At 37.3% G+C, this 22,304-nt stretch overlaps 1 protein-coding gene across 1 annotated transcript in view; it reads left to right on the forward strand.

The window, feature by feature from the left end:
• RIMS2 (regulating synaptic membrane exocytosis 2) overlaps positions 1-22,304 on the forward strand; it is a gene marked incomplete at both ends in the record, with an annotated part of 276,924 nt that overhangs the window by 166,075 nt on the left and 88,545 nt on the right. Inside the window, 4 exon segments of the mRNA XM_083359700.1 lie at positions 13,114-13,179; positions 15,136-15,243; positions 17,407-17,478; positions 18,798-18,860. Coding sequence (XP_083215826.1) covers positions 13,114-13,179; positions 15,136-15,243; positions 17,407-17,478; positions 18,798-18,860 — 309 coding nt within the window.

The raw sequence follows: 22,304 nt of genomic DNA on the forward strand, positions 1-22,304 counted from the left end.
TTTACAATGTTGCAAACCTCTGTCCATAATTCTTCAGGCACTCTGTCTATCAGATCTAATTCCTTAAATTTATTTGTCACCTCTACTGTATATTGAACAGGGATATGATTTAATTCATACCTGAGTGGCCTAGTGCTTTTCCCTACTTTCTTCAGTTTAAGCCTAAACTTTGCAATGAGAAGCTCATGGTCTGAGCCACAGTCAGCTCCTGATCTTGTTTTTACTGACTGTGTAGAGCTTCTCCATCTTTGGCTGCAGAGCATATAGTCAATCTGATTTCTGTGTTGACCGTCTGGTGATGTCCATGTGTAGAGCTGTCTCTTGGGTTGTTGGAAAAGAGTGTTTGCTATGACCATTGTATTCTCTTGACAAATTTCTATCAGCCTGTGCCCTGCTTCATTTTGTACTCCAAGGCCAAACCTGCCTGTTATTCTGATTATCTTTTGGCTTCCTACTTTAGCATTCCAATCCCCCATGATGATAAGGACATCATTTTTTGGTGTTAGTTCTATAAGGTGCTGTAGGGCTTCAGAGAACCGGTCAATTTCATCCTCTTCAGCACCGGTGGTTGGGGCATAGACTTGGACTACTGTGATATTGAATGGTTTGCCTTGGATTCGAACTGAGATCGTTCTGTCATTTTGAGGATTGTATCCCAGTATTGCTTTTCCTACTTTTTTATTGACTATGAAGGCTACTCCATTTCTTCTGAGGGATTCTTGCCCGCAGTAGTATACCTGATGGTCATCTGAATTAAATTCACCCATTCCTGTCCATTATAGTTCGCTGATACCTAAGATGTCGATGTTTAGTCTTGTCATCTCTTGTTTGACCACGTCCAGCTTTCCTTGATTCATGGATCTTACATTCCGGGTTCCTATGGAGAAAAAATCTTTACAGCATTGGACTTTCCTTTTACCAGCAGACACATCCACAGCTGAACGTCCTTTCGGCTTTGGCCCAGTCACTTCATTCTTTCTGGCGCTACTAGTACTAGCCCTCTGCTCTTCCCCAATAGCATATTGGACGCCTTCCGACCTGAGGGGCTCATCTTCCAGCGTCATATCATTTTGCTTTTTGGTACTGTCCATAGGGTTTTCATGGCAAAGATACTGGAGTGGGTTGCCATTTCCTTCTCCAGTGGATCACGTTTTGTCAGAACTCTCTGCTATGACCTTTCCATCTTGGGTGGCCCTGCACAGCATAGCTCATAGCTTCATTGAATTACGCAACCCCCTTCGCCACGACAAGGCAGTAATCAATGAAGGGGCTTCTTTGCATAGGCGGCACTTACTGTCTGTTGCTGTCTTCTCAATTTTGACTTTGTATGCATTTGTCCTTAAGGCTTGGTCTTGTGCAGCCAGAATTAGTCCCTTGGTCTCTTTCTTCAAGTTTCCTGCTCTTAGCTATTGCCAGGTCTTGTTATTATCTGCTTTCCCAGCTATTTTTTTTAATGTACTGGCCATGTAGTGCTTTGTCTTCCCATGCCTCTATTCTGTTCTTCCTTTGGTCTTTCTTGTAGGCCAGTTTGGTCTCTCCAGTAGTCAGTAAGCCTTCCTGATATATTAATTTCAGTGCATCTTCATCATAGTCCTTCAGATATTCTTCCAGAGCCATTTTTACTTCTTCAACCATTTGGTGTACTTGCAGCATTCCACGTCCACCTATTTGCCTTGGTAGATAGAGTCTGTCAATGTCACTGCGTGGATGAAGGGCATGATTCATTGTCATTATTTTTCTGGTCTTCCTATCCATTGCTTTTAGTTCTGCTTGAGTCCAGTCCACTATTCCAGCTGTGTATCTAATGACTAGAATTGCCCAGGTGTTGATTGCCTTCACAGTATTTCCTCCATTGAGTTTGGACTTTAAGATCTCCTTCACTTCTTGATGTATTCACCTCTAATCTTTTTCTTGACTTCAGTGTGCTTGATGTTGTCAGCTTGAAGGATACCCAAATGAAGCGGATTATCTGGACCCCTACCAATCGGGTTTCAGGCCCGGGTACAGCACGGAGACGGCATTGGTCGCTCTGGTGAATGATCTCTGGAGGGCGCAGGATAGGGGACATTCCTCTGTCCTAGTCCTATTAGACCTCTCAGCGGCTTTCGATACCATCGACCATGGTATCTTGCTGCGGCGTCTCAGGGGATTGGGAGTGGGAGGCACAGTTCTTCAGTGGTTCTCCTCCTATCTCCTGGGACGCTCGGAGTCGGTGTTGGCAGGGGGGCAGAGATCGGCCCCTAGGTCTCTCGTTTGTGGAGTTCCTCAGGGGTCGGTTCTCTCGCCTCTCCTGTTCAACATCTATATGAAACCGCTGGGTGAGATCATTCGTGGTTTTGGAGTTGGGTATCATCAGTATGCCGATGATACCCAACTTTTCTTTTCGACCCCAAACCACCCCAGTGATGCCCTCGCCGTGATGTCCCGTTGCCTGGAGGCGGTTCGGGTCTGGATGGGGAGGAACAGACTTCAGCTCAACCCTGACAAGACTGAGTGGCTGTGCATTCCGGCATCCCGGGACATTCCAAATGTTCCATCTCTTTCTATGGGGGGTGAGCTCTTACCCCCCGTGGATAGGGCTCGCAACTTGGGAGTCCTTCTAGATTCACGGCTTACTTTGGAAGAGCATATAGTGGCCGTGACTAGGGGGGCTTTCGCCCAGGTTCGCCTGGTGCGCCAGTTGCGGCCCTATCTGAACCGGGATGCCCTGTGTACAGTCACTCATGCGCTCGTGACCTCTCGCCTTGACTACTGTAATGCTCTCTACATGGGGCTTCCCTTGAAGACCACTCGGAGGCTCCAACTGGTACAGAATGCGGCCACGAGAGTTGTCTTGGGAGTTTCCCGGTACTCCCATGTTACACCTTTGCTCCGCGAGCTGCATTGGTTACCAGTTGTCTTTCGGGTGAGGTTCAAGGTGTTGGTTACGATCTTTAAGGCCCTACATGGCATGGGTCCGGGTTACCTCAGGGACCACCTGCTGCCGGCATCGACTCCCCTCCGCCCTGTGCGTTCCCACAGAGAGGGCCTCCTCAGGGTGCCGCCAGTCAGGGAATGTCGACTGGTGGCCCCCAGGGGGAGGGCCTTCTCTGTGGGGGCTCCGGCTTTATGGAATCAATTGCCGGTGGAGCTCCGGATGGCACCAGACCTTCGAACTTTCCGTCGGGGCCTGAAGACCCATCTGTTCGAATTAGCTGGTCTGGCCTGATGGGGGATTATGGGCTTTTAATTGTTTTTAATCTGTACTTCTGTTTTTAATTGGGCATGGATTTAATTCTTTTTAATTTTTGTATAGTGTTTCTTATGTATGCCCTGTGAACCGCCCTGAGTCCCACCAAGGAGAAGGGCGGTATATAAATCAAATAAACTATAAACTATAACTAACTATAAATATTTGTAGTAATCTTCCTCATCCAGACTCTTAATGTTATTTTCATGGGGCATCTTTATTCCTTAAGTTTTCACTATTTTTCCTTGTTTGAGAGTAAGTGTGGCACATTTGTCCAAGCCAAAGTCCATTGCAATATCTTGTCTATATATACGGACAGTGTTCAGCAGCAATTCTATTTCAGATGATGTTTTTTCCGTACAGATTCAGATCATCCATGTAAAGGAGGTGGGATAGTTTTGGCAGATGTTTTTGATGTTTGATAGCCATGCTCTGAGTTATTCAGTATTGTTGACAGAGGAAATAACAAATAGTAGTAGTGATAATGAATCTCCTTGAAATATTCCTCTCTTGATATTAACTTCTCCCAGTCATTCACCATTGACCTGCAACTGTGTCTTCCATTGTGCCATTGATCTTTGCACAAATTTTCTGATGTTTCCACTGACTCCTGTTATTTCTAGGCACTTGATTATCCAGTCATGTGACAGAGAGTCAAATGCCTTTTTGTAATCAATCCATGCCACATTCAGGTTGGTCTTCCTTTTCATCCAGTTTTCCAAGATCATTTTGTCTATTAGGAATTGATATTTTGTTCCTCTGCTATTGGGACAGTTTCCTTTCTGCTCGGGTGGAAAGAGATTGTTTCCAACTAGATGCTGTTGGATTGCATCAGCTACCACACCAGTTAGCAATTTGAAAGTTGTTTGTAAGCAGGTAATTGGCCTGTAGTTGCCTGGTGTTGCCCCTTTTGCTGGATTTTTCATTATTAGGTAGGTTTTCCCAGTTGTTAGCCACTTTTCAATTTCTCCTCCTTGTAGTATATTGTTGAACTGCTTGGCAATGAGTGGGTATATAACAGTTAGATGTTTCAACCAAAACCCATGCAGTTCATCTTTACCTGGTGCTGACCATTTTTTGATCTTCCTTGCTCTTTTTTCTACCATTTTCGTTGTTATTACTAGTTCTTTCATTTCTACTTCTGTTTTATTTGCATCCACCTCTTTTAACAAATCCGCATCCTTGTTGTGTTTCTTTGGGTTATCCCATATCTGCTTCCAGAACTGCACTGTTTCTTCCTTGTCAGGTACTGACTGATTCATTGCAGTTTCTCCATTTATGGATTGGTAGAAACGTTTCTGATTGGATTGAAATTGGAGGTTCTGCCTATAATTTATTTGCAATTCGAGCTTCATGTCTACTGATTTTCCTGGATATAGCTGTTATTTGCTGCTTTATTATTTCCAGTGCTTCCTTGATCTTCCTTGTTTCTAAGTGGTATTTCTTGATTAGGTATTCTTTGTCTTCTTATTCTTCAGCTTCTTTTCTTTCATCTGTTCTAGTTTGCTTGCATGTGATCTTAACTTGCTGATCTTATTTTCTAGTCTAACCTTCCTTTTTTGTAGTGCACTGTTTGTTTTTCTTCTTTTCTGATTTTGCATCCCAGGTATTCAGTTATAACTGCAGCTGTGCTGTACATTAGTTGGTTTGTTTCTTGCAGTGAATTGGTGCTTATACTTGATATTGCAGTATTTGCATCTTTTAATGCTTGTGCTAGCTGTTTCTTTGGAACAAGCTTCAATGCAGCCAGCCTTATTATGTTGTTTTTATGCTGTTATGTATGCTCAGTTATTCTTTGTTTCAATTCTTTTATTTCTTTAGTTAGAGGGCTTTGTTCTTTGAGGAAGAGGTGCCTGGTTTCCAAATGAGAACAGTTGTATATCTCTGCTAGATTCCTTCACTGCCAACTCCCCCTGGCTTGCCTCTACATTCTGAATTACTTCTGGCAAGGCTTTGATTTCTTTGCCCTGGGTAAACCTGGGTAAACCTTTGCAGTTCGTCCAATTCTGTTTCTGTGAATACTTTATTTTGTATTATAAATTGGCGTTGATATGTTAGTCTCGGTTCTGTTATTTCTGATTCTGGATGTTGTTCTTTCCAGAACTGGTGCATTCATTTTAGATATCCTCTTCTTGTTGGACTTGATCTGTAATAACAGATCATTATTTCTTTGTTTTCAATCACTGTGTATTTGCGACGGGTAAACACCTTTTCTTCCAGTAGTTATGCAGCTGCTCGCCCTGGATGCTCAGCCAACAGTCCTGAGTCCTGTAACCCATTTTTCACCAGATATTCAGGAATTCCAACATCTAGCACGGACCTTGTTAACCCAGGCAACATCCGAGCTGGTATGGCATTCTGAAATTTATGACTCACCATATTTTTTATGGGAGAGATGGTCTTTGTCTGACTCCTCTGATGAGACCTGTCCAGTATGGTTGAACCTCTGGCATAGCTCTCATCTTCCTCAGAGTACATCATCATCATCATCATCATCATCATCATCATCATCATCATCATCATGTTACTGTTGTTGTTGTTGTTATTAATCATTGCACAGTCAGCCAGAAGTTCAGACTGGATTTGGCATTTTTGTCTACCTATCAAATCCTTACCAAGGACCTGGGATAGGCAGATGTGGATGTTTGATGGTATTATAGATATAGTCGCAGGATGGAAGCAGTTTCTAGTAAAGCCGGCTTTTGCAATTGACTAATGCCGAATTTGTCAATGCCAATGATGTTTAAGTATATTATTATTATTATTATTATTATTATTATTATTATTATTATTATTATTATTATTATTATTATTATTATTATTAATCATCATCATCATCATCATCATCATCATATCATCCTATCAGAATCAGTGGGTTTCCTGTTTGGGTGCCTTTATACATATATTCACACTCACCGGTCCAGGATTCTTGACCTATCAATGCTTTGCCAGTACTTCAGCCAACTTCAGTGTTCTTAAGTAAGGCATAGTATCTGGAATATTAATTTAAGATCCACTTCTGCTTCCTTTGTGCATGACTTGCCCAAAAAGATAGCATTGCCCACTCACTGAATAAGTTGATCCAGACCTTTCAATTAACATGTTAAGGTGCCAGTAGATTCCAACATTTTAGTAAGGTATGAAAACTACTGCACTGCATCTTTCTAGGACCAGAGATACTAATGTTTTTTTCTGTTTTTGTTTTCATGCTGGTAATCAAGAATGTGTTTATGTAGTGGGGGAAAATGAAAAAAAGAACCTAGCTGGATCAAACCAATGTCTCATATGTTCTAGTATGCTATTTTATATGGTGGCCTACCAGAGGAATTCTGGGAACTCATAACCACAGATAGAAAAGCAATGGCTTTGTTCTATTATTGGTCAATAGCATCTTGTACTTAAAATATGCTGCCTGGACTATGAAGACAGTATGTAGCCATAGGTAGGCCAGGCTTTTGTGAATTTGTGTTTCCTCTTAAAACCTGAAAAAGATGGCTCTCAGTATGCATTCATTGCAAAAGACAGTGAATTTGATGATTTACAAGTTTTGTGTAAAGGATTTTTTGTTTGTCAGTCCTGAATGGTCCCTCGGTTAATTTCCATGAATGAGTATGAGGCACTCACTCTGGTTCATGTTTTCCACACCATTATTTTATATATCTCTGTTTTCATACCTCTATTTTCATGCCTCTCCTTATCAAATCTCCAGCTTCAGAATATGTTCAGATGTGGTACTATTTTTCAAGTACAATAGATTCATATAACTATATTGGATGCTTCATTCTCAGTTCCATTCCTAATAAGTCATCCAAATGAATTGTCCTAGTAATTCTCTTCTAAATATTAATTTGATCTTTTTATAGCTGTCATATATTGCTTAACATTTTCATTGAACTAGCCACAATAAGTCCATGATCAATTTCTTTAAATTAGCCATTGCAGCTCAGATTTGTTTGTCCCAATGTGCACACTTTTTATTTTATTATTTTATTTGTGATTTTGAGCCCACTTTGGAGCTATTATTATTTTACTTTCTTGAACAATTGTTAACAATTACTAATTGTCACTAGCAATTATGGGCAGACTGTTATTTACCAAATAGCACAAAGTCCGACATCAGTCCTATCCAGTCCTATTCTTTGCACATCTTTCCAGTATAAAAATTGTCATTTGAATTGAAATAATAATAATAATAATAATAATAATAATAATAATAATAATAATAATAATAATAATAATTTATTCCTTCTCTTAGTTCCCGTTTTTGAACTAGGTGCTAATTTCTGAAACCAGGTTCATTCTCTCCAGAAAATGGGTACCAGGGCGTTGTTTTTTTAAATCTGAAAAGCAATTTTTCCCAAGTAGGAACATAGCTTTCTTTAGCAAGAATTAGTAAAATAAAAAAGCACAAGAATTACAGCAAGTGGACTACATTTCAGTCTAAAACCAACGTAGCTCATTGGGAGTGGAGATTTTGAGTGCCCCCCCCCGGTTGTATGGTATACTGGAAGGGAAGGAAGCTCTTCACTGAGCCACGGTGGTGCAGTGGTTAGAATGCAGTATTGCAGGCTAACTCTGCAGACTGCCAGAAGTTTGGCAGTTCCAGTCTCACCTGCTCAAGATTGACTCAGCCTTCCATCCTTTCGAGATCAGAAAAATGAGTACCCAGATAGTTGGGGGACAATATGCTGACTCTGTAAAACCATTTAGTGAAGCGGTATATAAGTCTAAGTGCTATAGCTATTACTATTTTAATATAACTGCTTCAGGTAGTTTATGAAATGGTGAACTGAACTTTTGTCAGTCTGAGAAGCAATTCTTACATGGAAACAATTTTAAATAAAAATTATTATTTCATTGAGAGTATAATTTGTCACATCTGGGACTTTGACTTAGTATTTTAATGGAATATGGTAATACTGTTTAGAGATAAATCCCCTTTGTTTTAGGCTATGTTAGAAAACAACAAGGATTCTTTTAACTTCAAAAGGAAAAGATACTTTTCAGAACTAATATGTGCTATTGTTCTAGAGATTTTTAAAACCTATAGTGCAAAAATTTCAAATACTGTTTTGAAGCCATCACTTTCACATTGGATGCTGTTAAGTAGAAATAACTTTAATTGATGCAGTCAGGCTTACAAAAGCTGCTTTCAATTGCTTTTGAAAGAATATACATAGTACTAAGTTATACAGTAGATTCTACCTTATGGTGCCACAAGCTTAAAAATAATGTTTGTGCACAAATCTGTTTTAAAAAATGTAGTAAATCTGTAGATTTTTGTTACTGCAGAACATTAGGGGAAATATAAATAGGGCCAATCCATGACACATTTTTTTCCTCTGTCTCCATGGAATTCAGGGTACTTGATTTCTGTCACTATTTTCTTAATAGCAACCTGGTAAGAGGGTTTAGGCTAGAGGCAGTAACTAATTCCAAGTCACTCAGAAATATTTGTGGCATAGTCAGAATACAGCCTTAGATCCTAATTCTGATTCAATATTATAAACAATGCAGCACATTAAAACAGCATTCTTGATTTTTAAGCAGTACTGTATATTTATTTGGAGTACTGTAATGGCAAGAGATTATTTTATTGACATATAAAAGTAATTTAATTAAAATTAACACTAGATGTAATAATGCTGTGCTTCCTTTAAAATGATTTGGGAAAAGTATTTTAGAACTTGCTTCAGTGAGAGAGCAGGATCTCTATGTTGTTCACTAAAGCAGCCACATTTGCTGAGGCATAGATTGTGTTGCTTTCTTACTAATGAGGTTTAGTGATTGGATGAAAATATTAAGTTTATTTTCCCTAAATGTTTTTGGGAAGAAAGATAGTAAAAAACCCCATTTTTTCCTGATGAATTCCTATTTGATATTCTCACTATATTTGAAAGGAATTATACTGTATATACTCACTTTCTAGGTATACTCACTTTCTAGTGTGAGATTCATGAGCACTCAGACTTTTCACTGGAAAACCTGGTGTCAGAAGGGAAAATATTACTTCATGATTTAACAATTAGAGAAGAGGGGAAGAAGTCCCTAACAGAAGAATAATCCATATACAGGGCAAAAGTAAAATTTATTAACAAATAGTGCTGATGCTGCAAGCAATCACAAAGACAAAGAATGAACATGCTCTTCATATTGTTAGCAATAAACTCCCTAACTATTCCAGCTAGGTCTCTGTAGGGGAATAAATCTCTCTAATTGGGCAGAGATCAAGTCAACTGGGCAGTTATAGAAACATTGGGTTGTTAGTTGGTCAATCTCTTGCTGATTGAATATAAAAATTGGCATATTTGCTGGTTAGGCTTTCTAAAAGCTCTTCCTTTCCTTCTGCTCAAAGGACTCAAGAAATGGAGCTGAGATAACAATGTTCCTTGCAACTTGCCTTGATATGAAATTTGCTCTTTTGTTAAACGATGTAATTTGGGGGTTGTGGCCTTGCAGCTACTAGGAAAAGTGAGGAGCAGAAACAAAGTAGAATCCAGTTGACTAGAATATTCTGCCAAGTTTTAACCCAACAGGTCTGTGGTACAGACTACTAGGCCAGACTAATGGTCTGTTAGTAATTTCTACCATTAAAATTCAGTTATAAGACTATCTAAGATTCTTTTGAGCTTTAAGTCTGTGAAAATGGTAGTTTTCACAGAATTGATCACAGTAATTCAATCTGGAATAAACAGTGTCAGAGGCACTATTACGTCCTATTTGGAAATTAGCACTGGAGCTTAGGCCACTTAGCTGATATTACTTCCCTTAATTAGTAACCCATCTAGACTGTTTTCTAAGACAGCTTGGTGGTCCCTCTGAAAGTCAGATCACCCTGGTCTCCACAACATAGGGATGCTTATCTATGATAGGCTTTTTCTTTAGGGGTAATATATAGTTAGGCTTCTCCAATTTCTAAGGGTTTCTTCAAAGGACTTGAAGTTTTCCCCTGGGATTACAAATGTTGACTCTGATGGTGCTTAGAAGACTGCAGCAGGTCCTTACATATTGTTGCTCCAGTAGCTTACCAAATTCAGTGAGCATTCAGGTTTGCCACTTTATCCTATACCATCACTTAAAGATAGTAATTGGGATTAGAATTTCTATCACTAAGCAATGTGATTGCAAAATGCAATGTCATATGACTATCATTCAGCGATGGAAATTCCGGTACTTCCAGTTGCTCTCATTAAGTAAATCCCATGCTGTTAAGTGCAACATCATATGTCACATTTGCAACTTCCTGCCAACTTGCTTGTAGGAAATTGGCAAAGAAAGTTCCAAATGGCAATCAAATGGCCTCAGAACACTGCAGTAACATAATTGTGAGCCAGTAACTGAGAACCTGGCTCATGACCACCTGACTGGACTGCAGGGATGTTTCAACTCTGTGTGAGAATCAGTCATAAGTACCTCTTGTTCAGCACCACTGTAAGTTTGAATGGTCAGTGGGTGAATGGTCATCATGAGAGGATCACCTGTATCAACTATTCTGGGATTGTTCTATCAAAAAAGACTTATTCCAGTTCAAGTGTTGAGCCAAAAACTGACAATTATTTACATAGCCTGCTACTGAGTGCATCCCTGGTGTTGCTTCTTGACATACTAATTGTTTGTGAGTGGTGAGATAAAATCTTCACTCTTGTTTTCAATTTTATGATGAATTTGTGAAAATTATTCAGTGGGTGCTCCAGTGAAACAGCAGACTAGCCCATTTAACAGCTGGCCCAGGTAGCACACTGTGTGAGCCAACAATGTGAGGACTCATATAAAAATTGTACTGTGCCAGAAATGCTGGGAGTCAGTCTAGGGATCTATCAAATTTCTTTCAATTGGTTTCAGGACATTTGTAATGTGAAAATGTTATAGTTGCACAATGTAAATACTAAGTGAGCTGACAAAGTTTTTCTGAGTTTTTTCTGCAAGCAAAAATTTCAATTTGGTTGCAAAAACAGAAAGGAACAAGTATCTCTATTTTAATGTTAGAATCAAACTGTACTTTTCTAGAGTCAGCAGTCACACAGTACCAGGTTTGAAATTGGATCAATGATGAGGCTTTAGTAATAAACCCTCCAAAGACAGGTAGAATGCCCAGCTGAACAGTTACACACAAGTTCCAGAGTAAATATAGGAAATGTGAGTTGTTTCTGTACAATTAGGATGCTCCAGTATGAATTGATCCAGAGACATATCAACAGAGTCCAATTTAAGATCATGGTTAAAAGAAAAAAGCTAGTGCACCTACAGCACCCACATCAGATAAACTGGATGTGACAATGGCAGAGAAATTAGTTATCTGTATCAGAGGTTCAGACACAGAATTTCACAGCTGGTTTGAGACTTCAAGCCAAGAGCAGAGCAAAGAGCCAGAATAATAGGATCACAGATCCAGTATTGCCAGTCACTTGACTGAAGTGTTGTTAACCTCTGTTGCTGAGAAATCTTTGTTCTGTCATTTAAAATACAGATCTCTGCCAAGATCTGGCCTCTTATTACATCTGAATCACCTGCTCATTCTCATTAGGTCCCTGATCTATTCCAAGTGATTAGAGCTCCTGAGCCTTACTGTTTGCCAGATCAGGCTATTCAGCCTCTGATTCTGATGAGTTAGAGTAGACCATAACAAGGAGGCAGGTGTTATGAGCTGCTACTGATGTGTGGTGCAATCTGGGTGAGCCATCCCTTAATTTTTTGTGTTTGTCTATCTGTGTTGAAGGGAAAGTATTGATCCCATAGAAATTCTTCAAAGAGATTGATGTCCCTTCTGTTAAAGAAACTGTCTGCCAGTAAATGCTGTTTTCTCTTCTGCAGCCAAAGTACAAATAGTCACAGAGGCCTGCAGATGGAAGGAAGTGGACAGTCCTGCAGGAAGCAAAGTGAAGCCTGGCAGGCCACCGATCTCTCTTAGGATCTTCTTTCTAGTCTCAGTATTCCCATACAGGAATCTCAGACTCTTTTTTAAAAAATTATGCTTTTATTTTAAGACAGAAAAAAGAAAGAAAAAAGGTTAAAAGGAATACATTAAGAATATACAAAATATAAAAATTACACAACTATTTACAATATATTAAAAAAGGAAAAACACTGCATTGTTTCTGCAAAGAATCCTGAATTGAAACAGATATAAAGAAAATACTTTATCACAATCCTTTAAAACTAATATTAGAACCAAACTACACATTGACGAAAGTAGCCAATGTTATAAGATTTAGTCAAATTCATAATACAATAATTAGCAAGAATTTCTAATAATCTGAAGCAATACCTTTGTGGATTATCAGATAGAATCTAGTGATTCCTTTTTTTTTAGCAAGTCAGTCTTTGTACCCTCTTTCTTCTCTGTGTCCTCGTTCTTCTAGCTCTGAGTGTTTTTTCTGCCAAACAGTTGAATTCTAGGAAAAGACTGCTTCCATCTTTATGAACTTTTTAATTAATCACGCTTATGGTGAAATCAGTACAATGTAATATCCTCAACGTCTGACATGCCAAGATAGTTCTGTGAATTTATTCTGGAATACTCCTAAATATCTGTAAATATCTTGCAACCTATTGCTTAAGTCTTTTGCAAATATGATAGTTATGTGGCAGCCACCTTCATTAATCAAAGCAGTAGTACTTTGATTTGATTTGCACATCATCCACATTTCAGGTGTGCAGGGGACAGGAATTAATGGCTTATAGTAGTATTGCATCAGGAGAAGCACGTTAATATATGGATCCCTTTTATGAAGTTATTTTTCTGTATAAAAATTCCACCTTTATAGTGTCTTTGTGCTTGTGCTGTCAGGCCTTCATATTTTATGATATATATCTTTATATCTATATATGACACTATCTTAATTTTATTGTCTTACATTTTATTTTTGTTTCTGCTATGCTTTCAGTCATTATCTCACTCTGCCTTGGTCCCATCACACGCAATCCATTGACTACCATCACAGAGATGCCAGGTATCTGCTTTCCTGTGTGTGACTCTGTGTATAAATGCATGCTTTTACTTGAACTTATATTTTTTGCTTCATACTAGTTAAGTCACTGAATGGCTTAATAACAAATCTTTTCCAAATATTAATACTTGACTTTAAAAAAAGTACTACCTTACATTCATAGTTTGTCTAATCAATAGAGAGCATGTTATACAACAGCATTTTTTGCATTGTTCTTGAACAGTCATCATTCTTTGTCCATGAAGTTCTAGATGTTAGATTCTTCTCAGTATTGCTATACCTTTTTCACTCATACCATTGTAAACCATTATTACATTCCATTATCATCCACAATATCAAGCTGCTATTCATAATCCTAGCACTGCTACCAGATAAAAATTGTTATACAATGTTGAAGAATTGAAGTGGATGTTGTATAGTAGCTGAAGGTGTTGGTTGTGTTCCAGAAGAGGAGTGGACTCATCTCATTTATGATCTCACTAGGTATTTTTAAGTGACCCTGTTCCCTGAAGCCCCACCTGTATCATGACAATAATGCTGATCTGCCTTACTAAATGATAAGGATTGCTGCAGTTATGTAAATGTTTTGAATTTCCAAAATATTCTATAAGAGTAGTTGTTCCCAGGATCCTGGATACATTTGCAGCCATTCTGAACCAAATATTTGCTTGTCTGTCTGTCTGTCATCCATCCATCCATCCATCTATCTATCTATCTATCTATCTATCTATCTATCTATCTATCTATCTATCTATCTATCTATCTATCATCAGAAATCTTAGGTGTTCCTGTCAGTGCCTTCCCAATTGCATAATATTTAATAAAATAGGATCTGAATACCGAAATAACAATATAGCTGGAATTAGCCAGCTGTTAATTTTTTGCCTTCTACAACAACTAGCTAATGTCTTTAAAAAATACATTGTTTTTATGTGGGGACAAATATAAGATTTAGTATGCTGGATTAAAGCTATTTTGAATTTATGCTAGTAAGAAGAATGCTTTTTTCCTATTATGCAGGAGCTAGTGACTGTATATTCATAGTATCTGTAATTTAATGCAATCAAATGGTTTTTTTTAAAAAAATAGCCTATCACTTGTCAGATTTTTAAATCATAAGACATTTGGGGATGTCATTTGAGATCACCAAGGATTTCATATAAATGCAGAAAATCTCAGGAATTAATGATGACCAAACCTTGTCAGAATTTCTGTTTAATGTTTTGCAGTCTGTATCATGATATGTGATCCCATATCTGCATAAAAAGATTGCCAACATCTGAACTAGGCAGTTATATTACGATAGCTATAATTTCACAAATTTAAAATTATGCCCAAAAGTTTGGAGAACCTGTCTTAACAAGTGGTTCTCCTATACTGTAGCTGTTGATTAAGGGAGAAGTCATTCAGACTTCAGCCATGCCTTTCTTTCTTCCTACTAGTATTTAGCATTAATATTATGGATTATGTCTGGGAAAAATGAGTTTTAGCTGAAGATATATATTTTCTTATCACTGGAAATCAACTCTTGTACGATTGGGAAAAATTATATCAGATTTACCATAATGATACTATTGAAGAGCCACTTACGTAGTTGGCTAGGATTTTTGCCATATTGATTGCCTATTAATTATATTTGAAGGTAACTTTACTTTCCTCCTACAAATTTCATTGGATAATCAATAAAGTTTCTTGTAGCTGTCTCTTGGGCTTTTTCACATAAAATTCAGAAGTGCTCCAATATACCCTCCTTTTTAAATGTTCTGTTCAAAACATGTTGATGCTTAAATTCTTAATTTGATCCACACTATCTATAAATTAAACTACATGAATTAATGAACATATTTTTCATACCCATTTTATTTCCTTCTATCATTCATGTATACTTTCATGCCTAAATGCTATTCATTAATCTGTTTCTTACTTTAGTTTCATGTTTCACTGCTTATATTTTGGCAGCAAGAATCATTCATTGTATCCTAACTTTTGTGAAGATGCAGTCAGATTGCTTCAGTCGCATAGGATGTGCCGTACCTATTCTGAGGGTGCTTACTATGAGTTTGAGAGGTATAACCTATACAAAGTATCATTAGTTTACGACATTCAGCATAAACACATAATATACTGATGATGTGTAAAAAGCTGTCACTCCTATTTTGAATGAGAGGTGGAATTAAGTGAATGTGAGTTCCACAAAGTGAAGAGCAAATATTATTTTATACAATGCATCTAAAGCAAACTTTTGAGGGTGAATATTTGTAGAATTCACTGCACACTATTAACAATTCAATATCAAAAATAATATTTTGGGTTTTGAATTCCCCTTGCCTGGGAACTAGAGATTTTATATCTTTGGTTCTGAATGGGATTGCACTCTCCTACTGAGACAGTGGCCATTGTAACCATGTTGTGTGCAAGTTGTACCTTTTCCTAGATCAAGGGGTCTTCATTTCTGTCACATATCCTAGTCATTTCCCAGCTGGACTACTTCAACTTGGCTATGTGGGTTGCTGTTGAAGACTATCCAGAAGCTATAATAAATCTGGAATGCCGCAGCACAGGAAGTCATGGGCACATCAATATATGCTCATGTAACTAACCTACTTTCCGAGCTGCACTGGCTTCCTTGTTAGCTTCTGGGTGCAATTAAAAATGCAAGTTATCACATATAAAGCCCTACATGGAACAGGACTGTATTGTAAGTGAAACTGCTTCTCCCAATTGATATCTGCCTGTCTCTAGAATGGGCACACTTCATGTCATCTGATGCAATCAGGAGAAGTGTCTTTTCTGTTGCAGTACCTGTTGTTGGAATGATCCTCCATGAGATAGGACTAGCACTGACCCTGATGGCCTTCAGAAAGCCAACTGAAGATTAATATACTGTAGATATAGAGCGGGAATGAACATACTGCAGCCCTTGAATGCAAACTTTCTCAGGGTAATGGGTCCCTGCCCGTTTTGATAGGAGAAATAAAAATTGAATGTAAGCTTCAATGGTATTCCCACACAAAAAATGAAGTCTAATTTATTATACATATAAAAATACTTTCTCTATACGCTGTAATAAATATTTTCTCTAGCGGCGGTTGTTGTAATTCCAGTGTTGATCAGAAATTATCTATAAATTGAAAATGAAGTCAACTTTTTGATAGCTTGGATACAATCTTTTTAAGGATTTATGCAACTAAATCAGCATCTTGGATCTGCTCAGAAACAAAGCATTTAATGGTTTTACAACTAATAGTACATGACCTAAAAGAGCATCACAGATAAAGGTCTACTTGGAGTATTTGCATTAGCTGAACTTACTAAATATTTTTAAGGCCAGTTCCATATAGAGTGACTTCTGTAATCTAAATTAGAAATCATTAAATTATAAATTATCATGGCATTATTTTTGCCATAAGTAAGAATTTAACTTGAACAACACTCAGCTTATACTGAAAGAACATTCTGTTGGCTATTATACCTATTACCCATCATCACAGAATATTTTGAAAAAGGTATCCACACTCCCCCTTGTGCTATAACACATTCTGTTTTGGTCAATTGTATTACTTAATTTGAAAAAAAATCCATAACATCCCTAACAGGTAATATTGAATATTATGTGTAGTAGCATTTTAATGTTGCCGTTACCCCATCCTCTCGCATAGCTCCTCAAGGTTGACTGAATTAATAGCTAAGCATAAAAGGGAACTAAGCTAAACATTTTAGTGAGGTGCTTGGAGCCAGAACACATTACTTGAATTGTTGGGAATGAATAATTCATTTTCCCAAACCTTTAAAAGTTTACAAAAAAATGGCTTACCTTGGTGAATCTACCACCAATCTACATTCAGAGATAAATGTTCAGGTTTACCTCATGTCCTAATTTCACTATGTTGGATATTTTCTACTATACACACTACAACATTGACTGTTCACATGCTTCAGTAATAGGCCAGTTCACATGAGTGAATTTATGGGCTGAAAGTCTTGCCATAATTGCTTTTGTTAAGTTAAAGCATAGAATGTCTTAACATAGTTGTTGAATATAAGGTCATCACAGGCATATGAATCTTGTTTGAATATGGAATTATTTAGAAAATAGCTGTTTTCAGGTTACAAGTTATTTTTACTTTGCATTGTGCTAAAAGTTGCTTGATATTTGGTGGACATTATCATGCATCAGCAGAAGTATGCAAGGCCATTCTAAAATACCTTTACTGTTTATTTTATGTTCAGGAGGAGTAGGAAGGAGGGAAGAGAGCCTAATGCATATGTTGATGACACGTTTATTTCTCCTGCTCTCGAAAGGTATTTACTTATAGACAGATAGATATATAAAGAATATATTTAAGAGTTTGCAGTGTAGAATTTTGAGGGAGATAATAGACATGGACTTACAGTGTGTTGATTATCAACTTCCGACCCCTCAAAGATGATGGGAATCTTAATTTGGTTTAACATACTACAGATGTGGTAGAAGAGCATACAGTAGTTTTGACTTTCAGTATGATTAAGGCTCATCAGAAGTGTGCGAAATGTTTTGCATTAAAACCAATTTGAGCTAAAAACAGGCTGCTTTGACTTTTGAATAAGTTTGTAACCATTTCAAATGTAGCTGATCTTGAAATGCTTTTTTGTGAGTGGAATACTTTCTGTCAAGATTGGAACACTTCTGGTGAAGTTAGTCTATATAATGCTCAAGGTGGCTAAATCTGAACTGTTTGCTCATTTTTAAGACTAATATAATTCATTACATTGGGTGGTCTTACAAATGGCTAAGGATGCTGTATAAAGGCTACCTCTCATATAATATGTTTAATATCTGTACTAACTGTTTCACTACTGTTGTATAATTTATTTCTTATACAGATGTTTGGCAATTTTATAACTTCACTATTCTTGTTGCTGCTATTATTTATATAGTGTGCGTATCACTATCAGATTTATTGAGCAAATTTTGTTTAATAAATAAATTTACCTAGATACCTACCTGTATCTAGAGTTGTTCTGTTGATGGAAAGACTTTATTTTATTTTCAGGAATAGATACCATATAGGTGAAGTATTACATAGACTCAATGAATAGATTTCTCCCATCTCCCTTGCCTTTGCAGAGTTCTTGTGCCAGCTATATTCACAATCAGATACAAAATAAGATTGTGATGATTGTTAGGCTGTGCAGCTTGTACCTGAAAAGAAACTGAGAGTTCTTTGGACCAAGTGCTGTGTCAAATAAATATAGTTGCATATAATATTTCTATCAAGACCTGATATATTTATTTATTTACTTACAAAATTTCTCATGCTGCAAAGTGACTCTAGGTCACTTACAACTAACATAACAAATATTAAAATATTAAAAGCAATATTATATTATATTATATTAATTATATCATATCATATTATAACAATTAATCATTAAGTATTAGTTAAATGCCCTGACCAAAAGGTAATAGTTATAAATAGTTATAAAGAATAAAGATTAATTCCCCAAATGTATTTATAGTGAAAAGAATTAAGGAGAATTCCTTGCCTGATTACTGAGATAAAAATATATCTCATGAGAAAAATTGTTTGGAATATAACTTCATACTTATAACTTGTCTTTATTTTAACTGCATTGCAAAGGTATTACAATGGTGCAAGTTCATGGGCAGATCATGTAGTCAATGGTACAGCTGAAAATTACAGGTGAGTAAAGTGTAAAGTATTATGATTCTGTAATGTAGGATTGTATTTATAATTTAAATAGAGCATTATTTTAGTTTATACTTTATTTCTTCCCTTTTGAAACCAATTCTATGAGCATTAGATTTTAGTAATATTTTTTAAAATCCAGTTATTCTTCAGATATAGATACCCTACATCAGGGGTGTCAAACTGCTGGAAGCTGCACCGGCAATGGCAAAACAGTCTCGATACGTCTTGTGATGTCATGTGATGTCACAAGTTTGACATGTCTGCCCTACATGCACAGGGATGCATGCAATCCTCAGGTTCCCTTTAGCAGCCCTAAAAGTCCTCTCCAGTTATGATTATTGACAAATAATTACATAGTTTCCTGCTATTAAAAAGTAGGAAACTAATGAAATCTATAATGTAAATCCTAATTAGTATAATGGCATTGAAAAAAATCCTTAACCATTCAGATTTTCCATGGAAGTGTTAAAAATATTTTCATGTTTTGAGAAAGAGATTTGCTACACATTTTATTCTTCTATAAGAAAGAATAAAAAATCTTAGTGGCTTAGATTAAAACAGTGGAAAGAACATTGGGTCACAAGCTTACAATCTGGAAAAAAATTGAGAAGGGAAAAAAATTCTGGTATCATTTCATGAAGTGAAGTAAATAGAGACCTTCCAAACGTTTCTCAACTTCATGGACAAACCTAATGGCAACAAATAGCTTGCTGCTGAAGCATTTAAATGATTTATTTACCTCCCAATCTAATCTGCAGCCCTTGTGTTTGTTAATAGAGCCCACCTATCAATACCTCTTATGAGAGTGATGTGTTGAAAATACCTCAAATAGGGGTACATAAAATTAGGTGACACTTTAGACATAAGACATGCCAACAACATAATTACTTCACTGACTTATTGTAAATAGAAAGAATGAAAGAAAAACTTGAAAAATTACATAAAAATGAATCAGAAGAAGTGCTTCAAAACTTACATAACTATAGTTTTAAAAAAGGAAGAGTTCTTTATTGAACAGTATACAAACAGTGTGCCTGCACCACTTCTGAGTACAGGACCATTCTTCAACAACCAATCAAACCTATGACAGTGCTGAACAAATGGTGGTTACTATCAGTCCTTCAAGTTCAGGCTGTCCCATCACACACACCTTATGGTCATATGATTGTGATTTGGGGACTTGGACTTGACAACTGTTTTTTCACTTACAACTGGTGGCAATAGTGTATGATTACCTGATTGCCATTTGCAACCTTCCCTGCTACCTTACTCAGAAAGTAAATGTTGAAGCCAGGAGGGAAGGCTATAAAGTGCTGGGCTTAATCTCACCCACCTACCCATGGTCCCCCACCTCTTCTTTGCTTCCACCGCACCACACCCTCCCTGACCAGTGCTATGCCTCTCACCCATTTGCACCCCCTCCCCAATATGTGCTGCGCCCCTCATGGAACTCTGAAATCCTGTGCACTCAATCTGTGCTGCATTACCCTTGTATCTCCTTGACCCTTTCTCCCACCCTGCACACTCTCCTCACTTCCTGCTCCACCTGGCATTGCCTGTCTGCTCATCTGGGACTTGCAACTTTCTGCCAGCTTCCTATTGACTTTGGTTATGGAAAGCCGGCAGGAAGTTGCCTTGCCTAATTGTAATGGAGTTTGGTTAATGATTGCTGCAGAGACTGCAGGGCTTGCCATCCCTAAGTGACACATTGCTTAACAATGGAAATTATGGTCCCAGTTGCCATTGTAAGTCAAGGACTACCTGTACTTACAAAATATTTTTGAAACATGCTGAGATAACTGCAGGGAGCAGTCCAAGCAGTCATGAGGTGTTCAAACAGACTCAAAGGGCACCAATCTCCCTCCAACCCCCCCCCAGCTCTGTAAAATCGAGTTTAAGTAGTTTTTAATAGAAGTTTTGTACTTCTATAATCTTGTCTTCAAATGGTCCCCATTTTGGTTCCATTTTTTTGGTACTGAGATATAAATAAAGCCAATTGTGTTTACTTACCAAGACCCAAAACTGTATGTACTTTGTGCAGAAACTAACGATGGTGAAAAGCACATTTTTGGACAAAGTAAATCATGTTATTATATAGATGGCAATTTCCTATTTCATTTTAGTTTTTGTAGATGCTACAGACTATATATGAGTGTAGTTGAACACTCATTATAATATACTGTTGTTATATATTTTAGGTGCCTTGCATACTATGCTCATCTAACTATAGCATTACATAAAGAATATAAAATTATGTAAAGAGATCTGATGTCAGGATGTATCAGATTTTTTTTAAAAAATCTAATTGAGTAAGATTAAATTAAATGTTGAAGTGCTTGTTAATGTAAATTTTCAAAGATTCTAAAATCTAGATTTTGATTTCTCTCTCTCTAGATTCCTAACAGACTATATTAATTTGCTACAAAGTTGCTTTAAAGGGAAATATTTTTGTAATTGTTATTTGCTTCAAATTCATATTTTTGCAGCATATTTTGAAAGGGACTTGCTTTCTTCAATATTTGCTTAAGATCCCTAAGCCTTATTTGCTTAAGATCCTTAAGCCTTGGTGGAGCAGTGGGCTAATGCCTCCTTAAGTAACACCAGCTGCCTGCAATTAGTGCAGGTTCGCATCCCACCAGGCTCAAGGTTGACTCAGCCTTCCATCCTTCCGAGGTAGGTAAAATGAGGACCCAGATTGTTGGGGGCAATTAAGCTGACTTTGTAATAATGCCGCTTGGGGTGTGTGTGAAAGCCCTAATAAGCAGGCATATACATAGAATGAAGGCTACTGCTAAGCTTGTAAGCCGCCCTGAGTCTTTGGAGAAGGGCGGGATATAAATGGAATTAAAAAAATAAAAAAAAATATAGGCATGGCGGTAGAGATAGAATCCTCTGCAGGTGCAGTGAAGTTCTGTAGCAACATACATAGTTTGATGTATTATCATTCATATGTATGGCAGAAATTACTGTATATATAAGTATTTTTTGTGACATTTGTGTTCAGATATTTCACCAGATTTTAAAATAAGTAAATAAGCGCTCTCTCTCTCTCTCTCTCTCTCTCTCTCTCTCTCTCTCTCTCTCTCTCTCTCTCTCTCTCTCTCTCTCTCTCATTCTCTCTCTTGTGTGTGTGTGTAAATTTTGGGTGTTTGAACCAGTAGTATAAACTTTAATTGGTAACTATTATTTTAAAAGTAATTCAGCCAAGTTATACAATATTATATTATTTTAACTTTGTTTCTGAGCCATGGTAGTGCAGAGATTAGAATGCAGTATTTCAGGCAAATTCTGCCCTCTACCAGAAGTTCAGTCCTGACTGGCTGAAGGTTGACTCAACCTTCCATCCTTCTGAGGTCAGTAAAATGAGGACTCAGATTGTTGGGGGCAATATGCTGGCATTTGTAAACAGCTCAGAGAATGCTCTACAGCAGTATG

The sequence above is a fragment of the Vipera ursinii genome (assembly GCF_947247035.1).
Source record: "Vipera ursinii genome assembly, chromosome: 3".
NCBI classification, from domain to species: domain Eukaryota; kingdom Metazoa; phylum Chordata; class Lepidosauria; order Squamata; family Viperidae; genus Vipera; species Vipera ursinii.